We start from the raw sequence: 15,834 nt of genomic DNA, 5'->3' as shown, positions 1-15,834 counted from the left end.
ACCACAAGGTTCCTCATATATATCACATATATCACTCTGGTAGACATGTGGAAATTGAGTGCGATGGGCTAAGGCTGGCACAGAGACCAGTTAGACTATGGGCTCCTTAAGGGCAGATACCACATCCTATCAGATTCTGAAAGATGAGTGACCTTCAGTTGAATGACCAACTATCCCAGTTTGCCCACGATTGTTCCGGTTTTACCGCTGAAAGTCCTGCATTTTGGGAAATCCCTCAGCACTAGGCAGATCTGAACAGTTGGTCCCCTACCCCTGGCCTAGGACAGTGTTGGGACAGTGGTAGGCATCCAGCAAATATTTGTCAAAAGCACAATTCAGGCAGCCACTGTGTTCGTTTAGGTGCATGATGATGAAGGTGTGAGATGGGCGAGTGCAGGTCAAGGCCAAAGGGAAAGGGCAGAGGTGCAAAACAGAAGGGAAAACCAGCTAGAGCTAGAGGTGATGAGAGCTAGAGGTTGACTGGATGAGTGACATGATGGGGAAGGAAGAATCAACTGAAAGGGGACATGGTAGAGCCACCAGTTTTGACAGAAAAGGAACAGGGAGGCAAGGATGTGGCAAAAAAAGGCAAAAAGTACCAATGGGACATTCGAGTGCATCTGTTCGTAAGGCTTCCAGCTCAATGGTTCTGAAACCTGAGTGAGCATCAGAGTTACCTGGAGGGCTGATTAAAACAGACTGCTGGACCCACCCCCAGGCTTCTGATTTCCGAGGTCTTAGGGGAGGCCAAGAATCTGCATCTCAAACAAGTTCCCAGATGCTGCTGCTGGTCTGGGGACCACACTTTGAGAACCATTTATGAGAGACAAACAACTCTGAAGCTTAGGGGAGGTCAGGGCTGCAAACATACAGCGGTGTGTCACCAGGTCTGCTGGTGGCAGAAAAACCAGGAAAGGACACCAGATACCCATGTGCATTTGAAAGCAACAGTGTTAACCGTGACCCTGGGTTCCCAGGCTTCATGTGCTCACGAGCATAACCACTGTCCTTTGATCCAGCTGTTACAGAGATTCTACAGTGTGTTGCAAATGAAGAAGAACAGATGTTTTAATGTCTCATTGGGGGTGGGATAGCAGCTCTTCCCATCTGGTACCGTGAACAGCATTTATTCAAGATGGTACCGGTGAGCTGGTACAAACATGATTTGTGAAATTAAAGACTCTGCTTCTTAGTAAATAAGCAAACTGAGCACAGGTTATTTAACCTCTGACTTGATTTCTTGCTGGGTAGTCAGCAACAACCACATGACGGTGCTTTTCAGCTGTCAAGTCCTAACCCAATGTCAGCATGCTCATTGAGTGATTTGGGCACTTTGATGCTTTACTATTCTTGCGTCCTAAGTCTCCTCCTCTCCCTGTGCCTCCCTCTCTCTCAATTTCTCCCAGATTGTTCTTTTCACCACCTGAGAATCCATTGGGGGCCACATCTGCAGAGATAAACCCTTCCCTTATCCCAAATGATGTTACAGATAATCCCATGGGTTCCAGGAGGCTTTCTCTAAGCAGGTAGAATTATAAATGGATCTCTTGCCTCCAAATAGCACTTAACCATCCTCCGACAAGGGAACAAGCAAATGGGAGAAGAGAACAATGGCTATCTTGTCCCCTCAGCAAGGATTATCTGAGTTCTGTCCAATTAATATGTCATTTTCGCTGGGAATTTGGATGGTGGTGGTGATGGTGATGACCGCAACAATGAAGAACAGAGTAGACAGCAAATTTTTCCTTGCCTCCCAGTTTTGTCCCAGATTATCAACCAACCCTTCTCCATTGTTCTATAGGCCCAGAGCAAACAGGCCAAGTTTCCACCTCCCAGATTCTAACTCCTCCTGACCACACTACTGTGGGTCCTCAGTGCCCCTGGGGTCCAGCTTGTGACCTACCAGCCAGCGGTGAATTCCACATGGGCATCAAAGAAGCCAGTGACCTGGCCCGTGGCCACCTTCCAGCCCTCGATGCGAGCTCGGATCAGGCCCTCTCTTTTTTGATTGCGCACCACCTTCACCAGCCCAGGGTAGCGCTTGTGGACGTACTCCTCCAAGGGGGCCTTCAGCTCCTCTACAAATGACAAAATGCAAGAAGGTCCATAAACATGTCATTTCACCTGTATGTCCAACCCACTGCGATGCCAACGGATTTTCAGGGAGTTCGTAGAGGCAGAAAAGTTGGCATGGTAGTAATTTTAGTAGAGGAGACAACTCGGTCCGCGTGAGAGTCAGAAGATACTGCGGACACATCAAACCCAGGACAGTAACATTCGTCCCATGTCCAAGGTATACAGCTGGACAGAATCTACACCTGGCTCCAGGCCAGCATTCCTGCCCTCCCACTGTCCCCTGGGTCCTGTTATGCAACTTCTATATAGGTTTTTCCCATCTGTACATACACTGGTTCTTAGAGTCCATGTCCTGGGTGGTCGAGACCCATAGTCGTGCACTAGTTGCACAGTTAACAAGGGTGTTACTGTGGTCTTAGTTTAATAAGGTAATCTTTGCCAAGGAGCAGAAATGCTGCCCTACCAGAGATTGCACACCCCGTCCCCCGTGTGCAACAAGCAGGTGGTATACAGTGCATTATTTATACGATCTAATTTAATCCTCACAGCAACCTAGGAGGGAGCTAGATTAATTCCATCAATTAACTAGATTCATTCCACTCTGCAAATGAAGAAACAGTCTTGGGGAGGCTAACCCGTCTCGAAGTCACACATGGAGTAATGGAAGAGCTAACACACGAACCAAATGTGTCTAACGCCATAGACAGGATGGTTGACCCCTTTCTGTACACGAGAATCACTGGATGGAGGGGGAGGGGGAAGGGGCTCCCCAGGAGGGGACTCACAGATCTGCACACTGCAAGGACCCACCCTGCTATAGGTCACTCGTGGGGCTTGGGAGCATAGAAGCAGGCCACAAACCGTCCTGTAAGAGACACTGTTACCTCTGACTTCACTCGAAAGAAACCCAAAAAGGGGTCGTGAAGACCCCTCACTTCCTAATTATACTTGGCAACTTTGGGAAATTAAAGCCATACATTTGAGCATAGGTAGAGCGGAGCATTCTAGGTCATGGGTGTTGTCCCGGGGAATGATGCAGCCATGGGACCGGGGAAGAAATGCCGAGGCCAGGGTGTGTAGATGGATGGGAGGGGAGAGTCTCCAAGGCGCGGAGACATGAAACGGCTCCTGTCTGTCCAGTGCACGGATGGTGAGGGGATGGGAACATGATGGGCTGCTCTGTGCACTCCCCAAAATCCATCTGTCGAAGCCCTACCCCCTGGGTGCTCAGAATGTGAGCCTATTTGCAGATAGGGACTTGAAGGAGGTGATTAATTTAAAAGGAGGTTGTTAGTGTGGCCCTAATCCAATCTGACTGGTGTTCTTATAAGAAGAGATTTGGAACCACCAGGGGGCACTCACAAAGAAGCCACGAGAAGGTGGCTATCTGCATACCGAGGGGAGAGACCTCAGGAGAAACCAACCCTGCCCACACCTTGATCTTGGACTTCCAGCCTCCAGGAATGGGAGAAAATAAATTCCTGTTGTTCAAGCCGCCCAGGCTGTGGTCCTTGGTTATGGCAGCCCAAGCAAACTAATATAGCAGGGTATTCATTTGGAAAGGGGAAAAAACTGGAATCTGGGCAGGGAAGGGGCATAAAGCACTAACAAGGCATCGCGTGTGCTTGGGTATTCACTCTGCAGTCGGGCTGCCTAGGATTCAGAACCCAGTGCTGCCACTTATCACCTGAGTGGCCCTGAGAGATTAAGCCAATCAATTCAGGCCTCAATTTCCTCCTCTGTAGAAGGGGGGTGATAATCACAGTATGGACCTCATAGCGTTGTGTTGAGGACCAAATGAGTTACTATTGAGAGAATGCCAAGAATTATCACTGCCACAGTGTAAAGGCTCAACCTTGAGTAGCTGGCATTAATCTTCCCTCTTTCCATGCACACAGGTAGAGGGCACTTGGACAGAGATTTCAGGGCAGCCCAGGGAGCCTGAGGAAACTGCTCCCAAGGTGGGAAAAGACCTCCACTCTAGAACAATGGCTCTCAAACTAAAGGGCATATTAGCACCCCCTGGGGGTGCGTAAACAGATTGCCAGGCCCCTCCCCCACAGTTCCAATCTCAGGGCCTGAGTATTTGTGTTTCTAACAAGACCCAGTGGTATGGGGAACCACTTTGAGAACTACTGAGCTCAACACATGGGCTTTCTTGGCGCGTGCTTGGTGTATTATACACCCTCAACAAGTTATTTATTGTTGGTGTTTTCACCAACTGGTTTCACCAGTACTTGCCATCATCCCAGGGTTCGCGAGGGGGCTGGTGGAGAAGCCTCTGCTTCTTCACCCACCGTGAGGGAAGGATAACCAAATACATGGTTTTCAGCTTCCAGACACCATCTACTGATGGAATGTTGGCTGGATTTTCCTCTCCATTAAATTTCTTGGAACAAGAATTCTAGTGAGAGTGTTGGGCAGGCCACGCCTGCTTGGGTTTTCACTTTTCCTCATGAGTGCTGGCTGGCTGGGTGGGCAGGGGATGAAGGGACGTGTCATGGAAGGCAATGCATTGCTCATGGGCACCTCACCCACAGAATGGTATGGCGGGAAACCTGCCCATTCACTAGGAATGGCCATGGTGGTAGGAATTTGGGGAATCTCCGTAGGTGTAGGAGAAAATCGTGCTAAGCACCACACCAGGTCACCCACAGGCACTGTTACCCTTTAGCTGCCAGGCGACCTGGGACCACAGTGGGGCTCTGCGCCTGGTAACTGGATGGCAGCTCCTGGACAGGCCAGTCACCGTGTCTAAAAGCCAAGTGGTTTCCGCATTTGTTCTGTGGTTTTGACTGAGACACTCCACTGAAGGTGGAGAGAGTGACAGGCATTTACACCATTGGCAAAAGACAGTGTGGTTCACTGTCACCGCCCTCTACAGCTCAAGGCCACTGAGATATGGACATGAAAGGGCTTTGAAAAGTATAAAAAGGAAATGCCTGCTCATTTGGTACTAGCCTTATGGCTGCTAAGAATAAATGAGATGTTACATCTAAAGCTCTTCATAGGCATTCAATAAATGTGATTTCTAATAATAATTGACCTATTAATATTATCAATGCAGATCAATTTTATAACTTCCCATGAATGACAGCTTGTCTTCCTAGCTAGTCGATATCATTTTGAAGTCTGGGGCCCACTGTATAGTGGTAGACACCAACCTCACTTACAAGGTTTGGGGACACATTGTTCTAAACACAACGGAAGTGACGGTCTATGGGCTTTTAGGGGAAGACTGAGGGAGATGCCACCATCTAACCAGCAAGATTCAAGAACAAGGGATACTCGTCAGGCTTCTTTTCCCAGTCACCACATGTGGTTCTAAACCTCGTGTCCCTGCCTGGATTTACAATCAAGTCAGACATAAGTGCGTCCTCCAGATGCTTACAATCTAGGTAAGGAGGTGAGATATGTTCCTAAAATGACAATAATCAGCATGACGAGGAAAATGGAGCTCATAGCCAAAGAAAACTGGCCATACAGGGAAGTGCTAGGTAGGGTCACAGAGGGAGAAATTATTTTGGTTGGGGGTGGTTCATGAAGAAGGGAGGGTCTGAGTTAAGCAGAAAGTTTGGATATGCGTTCTCACTACCCCAGGATACATAAACACAGAGCAAAATACATAAGCACGGAACTGGATCTTCTTAGGTGACAGAAACACTAGTATCTGGGAGACTGGGAAGATGTCATGAATCAGAAAAGAGAAAAAGGAAAGAGGAACAGGTTGGTGAGTTCACCTGGGGACAGGCTGAAGTGCCAGCAGACACTCAGGTAGACTGTTGAACCAAACTAGTGACCCAGAGGTAAGGAGAGAGGCACACAGTATTGGGGACACAGTGGTGAGAGATGATATCATACAAAAGGCTGGAGATTACAAGAGATGGAGTGAAGACCTTGGTCCAGCACTTTGGGACACATGCGCATTTAAGAGGCAGGAAGAAGAGCCAGGGAACAAGGCTGGCTAGAAACAGTGTCACAGGGGCAGAATCATATCAAGGGTAGAGTTTCAAAAGGAGGTTATGCGCATTCATTTCACAAATATGTACAGAGCGCTTGCATGGCTGAAAATGACACAATCCTTATCCTCAAAGAGTAACCCAACGTCCAATGTCAGAAAATCAAATGCATTAGAGAAAATGAGAGCTGAGAATGGCCCATAGATCTAGACAAAGGGTAGGCTCCTGGTGGGACCAGATAGAAAACGGAATTCCCTTCTGGAAGCAGCTGTGTCCTGCAGGAATAGGATTGCCTCAAGAGAAGTGGATGAGTGGGAGAGCTCAGGAGACTTCCAGAAAGAGTAATCCTGGTGGAACACAGTTTTAACAGTCTGAGGCACTGGGGTGTTGAGATTTGGAAATTGCCTTAAAGCAAGAGAGCCTACACGTTCACCAAGTAAAAACAAGGCCCTCAAGCTCACCAGAGAAAGAAACCCATCCCCAACCTGACAGTGGTAAGAAATGTCACCCCCATCACCTGAGATCCTTTATCATCCTTAACAGATGAAACCAGCTTGGATATTATAATAACAGTAAGAAAAACATTTTACATATGATTTTTCTCACCAGCAAATTCAGAGGAAAAAAACCAAAACTCATGTCTGCAAAAATAAGTGTTTATCTTCCAGTGTTATAAAATCCAGTAGTAAATTGGTCCAGAGTCATTTGGGAACCCTTGTGTTTTTAAGGTTTTGGTAAATAGCATTTGGGGAGGTCAAGAGGGAAGAAGCAAACACCACCTGTAATCAGAAGGGACCAGAAGAGAGATATATCTTCTCCTTACCAATAAAAGAAACACCTGTCATTCAGGCTTAAGGAGTACATATTGGCAACAAGAAAGTTACAGACACTGAGAACTGCAGCAAAAACATTATTACAGAATTATATCTAGATTCCACACTTACAGTGATATTGGAGGATAAACCATCAGTCCAGTCCTGTATCTAAGCCCTGCTCAGAAGCAAGTGTTGGCCTTGCAAACTTATCTCTACCTGTTCCAGGACCAGCCCATGAACCTTGGTGCCACAAAGACGTGAACTTGCAAGTGGCCATGCTGCCCAGGGCTGAGCCATGTCTGTACCTCCCAACACTCACACAGTTATTATGCCTTGATGATGAAACCTACCGAATGTTCTAATTCTCCCTCAAGGTATGGCAACTCAGGTGAGTCAGTGTAAGCTTAGATGAGTGTTTCTCAAACGTGGACCTGCATCAGAATGCCTGGTAGGTCTGGGGTGTGGTCCAAGAATTTGCATTTCTAGCAAGTTCCAAGGGGCTGTTGCTGCTGCTGGCCTAAGGAACGCGCTTTGAGTAGCTCTGGCTTAGTGGCGACCACCTCTACAACCCCATGTGGGTGAATTAGGCCCTGTGAGTGGAATGGGACTTATCCTAACTGAGCAGAAGTTCCAGAATCCCAGTGGTGCCACCGCCCATCTTTTCTTTTCCCACTACCTGAGAGTAACTACTTCTCAGTATTTCTTCTCCCTCTTCTCAGTACTTCTCAGTAACTTCTTCTCCCACCTCCTCTGAAAGATGGAGCTCCTTGAAGGTGATCCAGTCTTCGTGATGAGGGTTTGTCTTGCCATTTCCCAAACTGAATCCCCACTGCTAGTCACCCCTGCACAAAGCAACCTCGCCATTAGGTCCGTCCCCTGCCCAGGACCACATAGGTTCCTGGCTTCTGTTCTCACTCCCATGACTCTTCTTGTTATTGCTATTAGTGCTACAATTCTACTAATATTACTTCCCACTCTCAATGCCACTGTCATCCCCACAGCCACTTACTACCATCACTTCTCCCTGCCAGCAGCTGCTGAGCTTTGGGCATGCTGCTAGCTGGGAATGCATGGGTTGTGACAGCTGGGATGAGAAAATGGCACATATGGCATGTTCCAATTAAAAGTAAAAAAACAAAAAAATGCCTGCCTCAAAGCCAGCGTTTCTTAGAATGTGGTCCCAACCTGGGAATCGCCTGGGAGCTTGTATACATACAGGTTTCCAGACACACTCTGAGAGTTTCTAATTTAGTTCGCTTTAGTAGGGTTGACCAGAACTCCAGACAATTCTAATTCAAACCCAAAACTTCTTGAAAGCATTGCCGGATTCTTTTTCATTAGTGTGATAAAATACACACGACATAAAATTGACCATCTTGATTATTTTTAAGTGTACGATTCAGTGGCATTCTGTGCATTCACAATGTGGTGCAACCATCACCACTATCTAATTCTAGTACTTTCCATCACACCAAACATGAACCCTGCACCTTAAGCAGTCACTCTCCATTTCCTACCCCCACCTCAGCCTCTGGTGACCACTAATCCACTTTCCATCTCTATGAATCTGCCTCTTCTGGCTATTTCATTAAAATGGAATCACACAGCAGCATGTGGCCTTTTGGTCTATAAGCCTGGGTCAACTTTGAAGTTGGGGAAGGAGAAGTGAAGAGTTGTTTTGAGTGTGATTTTTAACACTTAGGCCTCACTGAAGATCTGATTTTATGTTTTGCTGCCAGTTTGCTTTTCTGACCTTCATTTTGGTCATCTAGTCGACCAGAAGCTTGTTCCAAAAGCAATTCCAGCCTCGGTGAAGGGGGTTCTGGCCTCTCTGAGTAGAGGATCCAGACCTTGAATCTATGTCATACTCCCAGGCTCCCCTGACACCAGCATTCTCTCCATCCCTGATGAAAACGTCCAGCTCACCACGCTTGGGGGCTTTAAGATCATTCAGGGAAAAAACATGGTCTTCAACACAGGGGTTTAGCAGAGTTATTAGTCGTTATTAGCCCTACATTTCTGCAGTGTCTTTTTTTTTTTTTTTTACGAGATATGTTTAATGTAAAAATCAGCTACGGTACCACAGAAAGACATAGAATATGGACTTCAAACACACGGCTTTTGAGGTATGCCTGTGAATATCTTTGTGTCTGAAACAACTAACCAGCTCAATGCAGAAAAGTGGCCAAAAAAACCAACCGTGCATTTTAAAAAATTATCTTTTAAGATAAAAAAGGGAAGATAGAGAGACCTGGTCACATAACCTGGTCATGCAATATATGGGTTTCCCATTTGTCAAATGGAGCTAGGAAGTTCCAGAAAGAAATCTGGGTTTCACAGGACTGAAAGTTTGTAGAATTTAGAGGCTCCTCTTTATGAAAAAGAAAATCTCTTAGGGCGCCTGGGTGGCTCAGTTAAGCGTCCAACTCTTGATTTTGGCTCAGGACATGATCTCAGGGTTGTGAGATCGAGCCCCGCGTTGTGCTCCGCACTGGGTGTGGTGCCTGCTTAAGATTCTCTCTCTGTCTCTCCCTCTACCCCACCCCACCCCCATCTTGTGCTCGCTCTCTCTCTCTTTCCCTCTCTCTCAAAAAAAAAAAAATCTCTTCTTTGTAATTTTTCAAAAACACATGGGCTTTGGGGTAAACACAGTCCTAAAACAATGGGTGAACCATTGTCAGGCTGCAGACGTCCCAAAGCATGAGTTTTGTTAGCTGGACAGTGAGTACACCCCAGTGAGTCTGACTTCGGGGATGCAAGACTCTTCAAAGACTTCAAATATGATGCTCGTCCACGTCTACAATGAATCATCTCGATGCCAAAATCCCTAAGCAAGCTAAGACTGTCCGCTAACCATGAAATGCTCCAGGACACTATTCACACCAGCTCCCCTTTCGCAATCAATGACAGAATGACCTATCTGGCCAATTTCTAACGTTCTACAACTTTTGTTTTCACAGGTCTTTGTTTTACATTTTTGCTTTCACATTTAATATTTCTTGGTTCTAACTAAGTGCCATACTCGGCTGTAGCCGCTTTGGCTCTTTTTAGCCTCGTGATGACGCTGTGAGGTAAGGGGTACTATTATCCCCATTTTATGGAGGAGCAAACTGAAGCGCAGAGAGGATAAGGTCCTTAACGCAAGTCACAGTTTGTAAGCGACACGGGCTACCCTCCCCGTCATTCTGCCTCTGATTCCTGTGGATGCAATGCTGTGAAATTCGAAGTCATTGGCCGGCTCATACAGGAACCGTACCTTGTACACAGAAGTAGGGTTTGTCCCGCAGCTGGCCCCCTCTGTAACTCTGAAGTGCCCATAATCTCCCTCTGAGCTCGCTGCATGCATTTACCTCTCTTGGCACCTGTTCACGGATGGTGGTTGGCCCTCTCCAGAGAACAAGCCCACGGGCTGTTGGAGAGGCTCAAAAGGGATGGGTGTGGGGTTGATCTAGAAGAACGTGCTGTCCTTGGAGCATCTCCAGACAGTCCTACCAGACTCTGAAGGGACAGCAGTGGCACAGGAGCCATGGTCCCCATGCCACTGTACAAGCTGCCTGTCTCTGAAATCCTGGCCTTTGCAAACATCCACGGAGAGAAAGCGAGCATGTTAAAATGCAGGTTGAAATAATATAGAAGGCGGCTATAATGCATATTTTATTCTCCGAGCAGCTCTCAGCTTTGTGACTTAAATAATGCATTTTCTGACTATGGGAGCAAAAAAAAAAAAAAAAGAGGCGGGAGCAGAAAACTTCAGGAAGAATGGGGGAGATTAAAAAGAGATGTTTTTGCTGTGTGTGAAAGCTTTTTAAAGGCTATTCCATAGCGAGATCAAAGTAAGGACCAAAGAAAGCAAAAGAGGAAAAGAAGCAAGAGAAGAGATGTAAGGCACAAAATATACCAAAAGTGTTAAACTAAATATATCACACAGAGTTGTGCATTCATGAGAGGCGCTTTGAAAAGGAAAGCCATCCCTGCTTTCAATTCCTTTGTTAAGAAATTCCTCTCCTCTGCTTCCCCCGTTTAAATTTCACCTTTAAACAAAACAAAACAAAACAAAACCTACAAGTAGCCCAAAGCAACAGGGAAACATCATAAAGCCCATAGGGGGTGCTTCCAAGTTGCTGCCCCAAATTAAAAGAGCATTCCCCGATCCTGCCCCATCAAAAGGCAGTCACAAGTCTGGTATTTGCAGCTGATTCTAATAATAACATGTGAATTTAAGCGATAAAATTTGTCTACAGGCTGGAGTGTGCTTTTCTTTCATTATGTTTCTTATTTACTGCGATATTGATTCTGAATGCTCCAAAGCCGGCAAAATTTTTCCTTGAAATAGCAAAAGTCATAGTCATTAAGCGCAGGGGTGGAGAGAGCAAAACAGAACCCAAGAGACGTGAAGCCCTGGAGAGAACCGGGTCACATCTTGGCACTGGGTTGCCTCGAGTTCTCTTTCGATGCTGGTGGCAGCCAGGAATGGAATAACCAGACCAAGGCCTCTGGCCAGCCCACCCTTCTCTAGTCTTTGGGGACTCTATTCAGAGCCCTGAATGCTCCAAGGTCAAGGGCAGCATGGATCCTAGGCTCGAGGAGGCTCGTGCATGCTCACAACAAATGGCCCACGTTGAAGCCTTACATAGCAGGAAAGCGTTCTGTAAAGAGCAGCTTGTGTTAGGGCCCCAAAGACCCACGGAACCTACTGTCTCCGCTGACCCAGGAGACTATCTGCCAGAATCCCAGGCTCTGAGCACCAGAACACAGGGGAGCTGGAATGCCCACCGCACACGGGCACACCAGCTGCACGGGGCTAGAATGTTCTGATGTGGAAAGAGAATGAAAATGGACAGGCCTCAAGAGGGGAGGGTGCCCTGGGGCCAGGGGCACCTGGGTGCACTTACATCGGGCCCACAGGCACCTGGGGAGGCAGAGACACGCCTGGACAGGACATCCACTCTGCCTTTGTACCGGCCCCCTCCCAGTGTTCCCGGATGTCCTGCAAAGGGGGGATTTCCTAGTAGACCCCCTTGAGGCCAAGCAGCTGACTGTCCTCCCTTGTGTGTAAGAAAAGCAGGAAATGGGTGAGATCAGTCAGGACCCACCCCTGAAGACTCTGAAGGCAGCCATCTTGCCCTAAGGGCAAGAGCAAGTCAAGGGTTCGCTCTAGGTTGGGTGCTGGTCTTGGTCACAGGCCTTTCCAGACCCCGTAGCACAGCCTGAGGCCAAAGGGCAAGCCGACCAGAGCTTGCAGCTAAAGTGATCTATAGACGCTCGTGTCAAGGACCCAGCTCATTTTTTCCCAATAAAATAAGGTCAAAGCTCGAGCACTGGTCTTTGAGGAACAAAGGCGAAAATGGCCTTGGTGGCCTTCCTGACCACTGTTTCAACCATCCCCGGGCTTCCTTGCTCTACCACTCCATCTGTGATCCCCATCCCGGCGGGGCCGTTCTAGCAGCCTGGGCATCCCTCTTGCTGGGACGCTGCACAGCATTGCTGGAGGATGTCGAAGACTCATCTGTTCACACTATCCCTCCTTAATCCTGTGGCTCAGTAAGGCTCTCCATACCTGACTGAGATTCTCTCTGGAACTCCAGTCCACCCGTCAATTCGCACACATCAAATCCCATCTGCACACTTCCTTCTGTGTGCCCAAGCTTCCCTGCCTCTATTTGGATACTTCTTCCTACTGTTGCTTCCTCTCACTTCCCTATGTCCCAAATCTCTCTCATGGGCCAACTCAAGTACCACAAAGACCTGGTTTATTTCCCCAACTTCTAGGAACCCTAAGTATGAATCCCTGTGAGATGCTGTCCACAGTGTGCTCACCTACCCAGCCCCCTCCCTTTCTGGAACTTTTCCCATGGTTACTGTGGTGTGGTGGTTCAGTTCCCTGCCCTCCTACACACTGTTGGCAGGTCCAAGGAAGGGCATCTGAAGCATACTAAAGCACCATTTTCCTTCCCTAGGATTCCCCTGGAGAGGTGGGCCTGTCCCTCTCCAATGGCGGAAGCTGAGATTATAACACAACTTTGAGCCATCTCCCAAGCTGTATTTTCCTCCAGGTGATCCGGAGAGGAGGTGGCCTGTCATTCACAAACACTTTTGAATGCCTGGGTCTGACTCTCCCAGGGCCCAGCCTCACTCTCGTCCCTGGGTTGGGTCAGACCGGTCCTCCAGCGTTCTTGTTGGTTACCATCAATGGGAACCCAAAGTCTGACCATGGGGCAAAACTTTCAACAAGCATTCTGGATAACTCCTGGTTTCCGTAGAATGCAAGCATTGCCTTTGGTGCCATAGTCATGGTCACCAAGGTTAAAACGGAAATTTATCTTCCACTGGAGGCTGGGTTGGAGGATTAAAAGTTAATTGGACTTTGTAAAGAGGGGATATCACAGAACTGGAATGAGCGGACATGTATGTGTCATAAGACCCTGCAATTGGATCCTTGGCCATGTATCCCGCAGAGATGAACATGTATTCTCACATGAATGTCTGTACACAAATGTTGATAGCAACTTTACTGGTAAAAACCCCAAATGAAACAACCCAAATGTCTTCCACAGGCCAAGAGGGAAACAAAGTATGACAAAGCCACATCACGAAACTCTGCAGAAATCAAAAGGAATGAACTCAGTAACTTGGACTTATCTCAAGGGACCGATGCTGAGTGTAAAACGCCAACCACAATGATGAGATACTGTACGGTTCAATTTGGAGAACATTCTGGAAATAACAAAATTATAGGACGGAGAACAGATCAGTGGTTGTCAGGGGTCAGGGATGGGGGTGGGAGTGGGGTGTGGGTATTGAAGGAGAGCACGGGGGAGCTTTGGCGGGCTGGCACAGTTCTGTATCTTAATTGTGTTGGTTACAGGAATCTACACATGGGCTAAAAGTGAACAGAATCACCTCCACACACAACACACACACACACACACACACACACACACACACACGCACGTTCAACTGGTCAAATCAGAGCAAGGTCTGTGGACGGTACCAAAGTCCATGTCTGGGTCATGATCATGGACTAGCGTTTTTCAAGATGGTAGCCAGTGGGAGGAACTGACAGAAGGCACCTCACACTTCCGCCCATTTTTGCAACTTCATATGAATTGAAAATTATTTCAAAATAGCAAGGTGTTTTTGTTGTCATTATTGCCTTTTTTTTTTTCATTATTGCGTTTCAAAGCCTATGATGTTAGCCTATGATGCTTTCACACGGGTTCTCCCACTGTCGCCTGGGTAAGGTATACACTCTCTTTCTTAATCTTTCCTCCCCATGGCCTAAAAATACACAAGGAGAAGTGTAAATACACACCCCAGTTGTGATTACAGACCCACAGAGCAAACGCTGTCACACTGCAGCGATCCGGCTGGGGACAAAAACAAGTATTGTCTCTGATTAGGAAGGCTCTGGACAGCTGTGGGAAAAGCAGGTGATGTTCCAATAGGGAAGCCTGGGCCAGCAGGGAGCTGTGTGATAACAAGGTGTCTCCTGGCTACTTCCGACAGCACGGGAAAAATGTTATCTTCCAGAAACACAGGACTTCTCCCATCCCTGCAATTATAAGCCAAGAAGAAAAGCAAACAATGCCGACATGCCGTCTCCAAAATCCCTTTTGGAAGGCCAGAGGGTATGACCTCCCACTCAAAGAAGTTTTCTAACTCGAGCCACCCTGCTCTCAGCCTCTGAATGTGTCAGCCAAGAGAAGAGCCTGGCCGGGTGTGCTTGGCCCCTCAGGGAAGTATCAGTGACCAGGTACACAGCCGTCCTGATCACCAAGAGATGCAAATGCTGATTACTGGAGTTCGGTGCTTTTTGAGATCTCAACCAAAAGAACTATAGCATTGAAGCCCAATGTATAGTTCAACGAGACCAAGTACGAAAACCCCCGGGATGGAGTAGGAAAAAAAAAATCTTTGCCCACATGCAATTTACATGAACACAGTCAGCAATCACTGTAACTCAGCAGTGTGAGGGGTGCTGGGAACGCAGCAAGAAGGAGTTATGGTTCTTGCCCTAAAGGGGCTTCCAGTCCAAAGATGGGCAAGTATACAAAGGCAAAGCAGCAGGCCAAGTGCTGTGCCAAACTCCACACCGGTGCCCGGGGAGCAGAGGTGAAGGGCCTCCAATTCTGCCACAGCTGGGAAATCCGGGAGGGCTCCCCAGGGGAGGTGACACAGAAGTAGAGCGTTAAAGAGTGATCTGGAGCTGGCAAACCAAACACTACTGTGAGCACACTCAATGAGAACATCTTTTATTATACTGCCAGGACTCGTACCGTGGGCTTTTGCAAGTGTTACCTCTAACCCTCACAATTTAAACCCTGCATGAAAGTCACTATTATCCCCAAGTACTCGAGATCGGAAAAGGGAAGGGCCCTGGCCAACACCACACAGGATTTGCTTCTACTTTTTCCTCCACATACTACTGTCTAGTAACAAAGACGGTAATGAGGGAAGTTTTTAAAAAGTAGCTGAAAACTTTATACGATTTAAAAATGTATTAAGGGGGCGCCTGGGTGGCACAGCAGTTAAGCGTCTGCCTTTGGCTCAGGGCGTGATCCCGGCGTTATAGGATCGAGCCCCACATCAGGCTCCTCTGCTATGAGCCTGCTTCTTCCTCTCCCACTCCCCCTGCTTGTGTTCCCTCTCTCGCTGGCTGTCTCCGTCTCTGTCGAATAAATAAATAAAATCTTAAAAAAAAATGTATTAAGGATTATGGTAGCAGAAATAAAGAGGTCTCTATTGTTATTTTAATATTATTTTAGTCTAATATTATTTCAAGCCATTAATACTATTCTGATGGCTGCAGTTACCCCTCATCTAAGTTTTGAAGGCACACTAAACTTCCACAGGAATTTGGACCTGGCATAGCCAAAAAAGTGAACGCAGTCCCTTCCCACACTTGCAACTTCTGTCATATTCCCCTTCTTCTTCTTCTTCTTTTTTTTTTTAAAGACTTTATTTATTTATTTGACCGAGAGAGA

At 47.3% G+C, this 15,834-nt stretch overlaps 1 protein-coding gene across 3 annotated transcripts in view; it reads right to left on the bottom strand.

The window, feature by feature from the left end:
* Positions 1 to 15,834, bottom strand: part of GALNT17 (polypeptide N-acetylgalactosaminyltransferase 17) — a 456,620-nt gene that overhangs the window by 233,535 nt on the left and 207,251 nt on the right. For all 3 annotated transcript variants that reach the window (XM_034670023.1, XM_034670022.1, XM_034670024.1), the window contains one exon: positions 1,904 to 2,078. In XM_034670023.1, the coding sequence (XP_034525914.1) occupies positions 1,904 to 2,078 (175 nt within the window). The remainder of the gene's footprint in view (positions 1 to 1,903; positions 2,079 to 15,834) is intronic.

Source organism: Ailuropoda melanoleuca, chromosome 10 (genome assembly GCF_002007445.2).
Source record: "Ailuropoda melanoleuca isolate Jingjing chromosome 10, ASM200744v2, whole genome shotgun sequence".
Taxonomy (NCBI): Eukaryota; Metazoa; Chordata; class Mammalia; order Carnivora; family Ursidae; genus Ailuropoda; species Ailuropoda melanoleuca.
The sequence above is the reverse complement of the archived record's forward strand: the minus strand, read 5'-3'. Positions and strand labels throughout refer to the sequence as shown.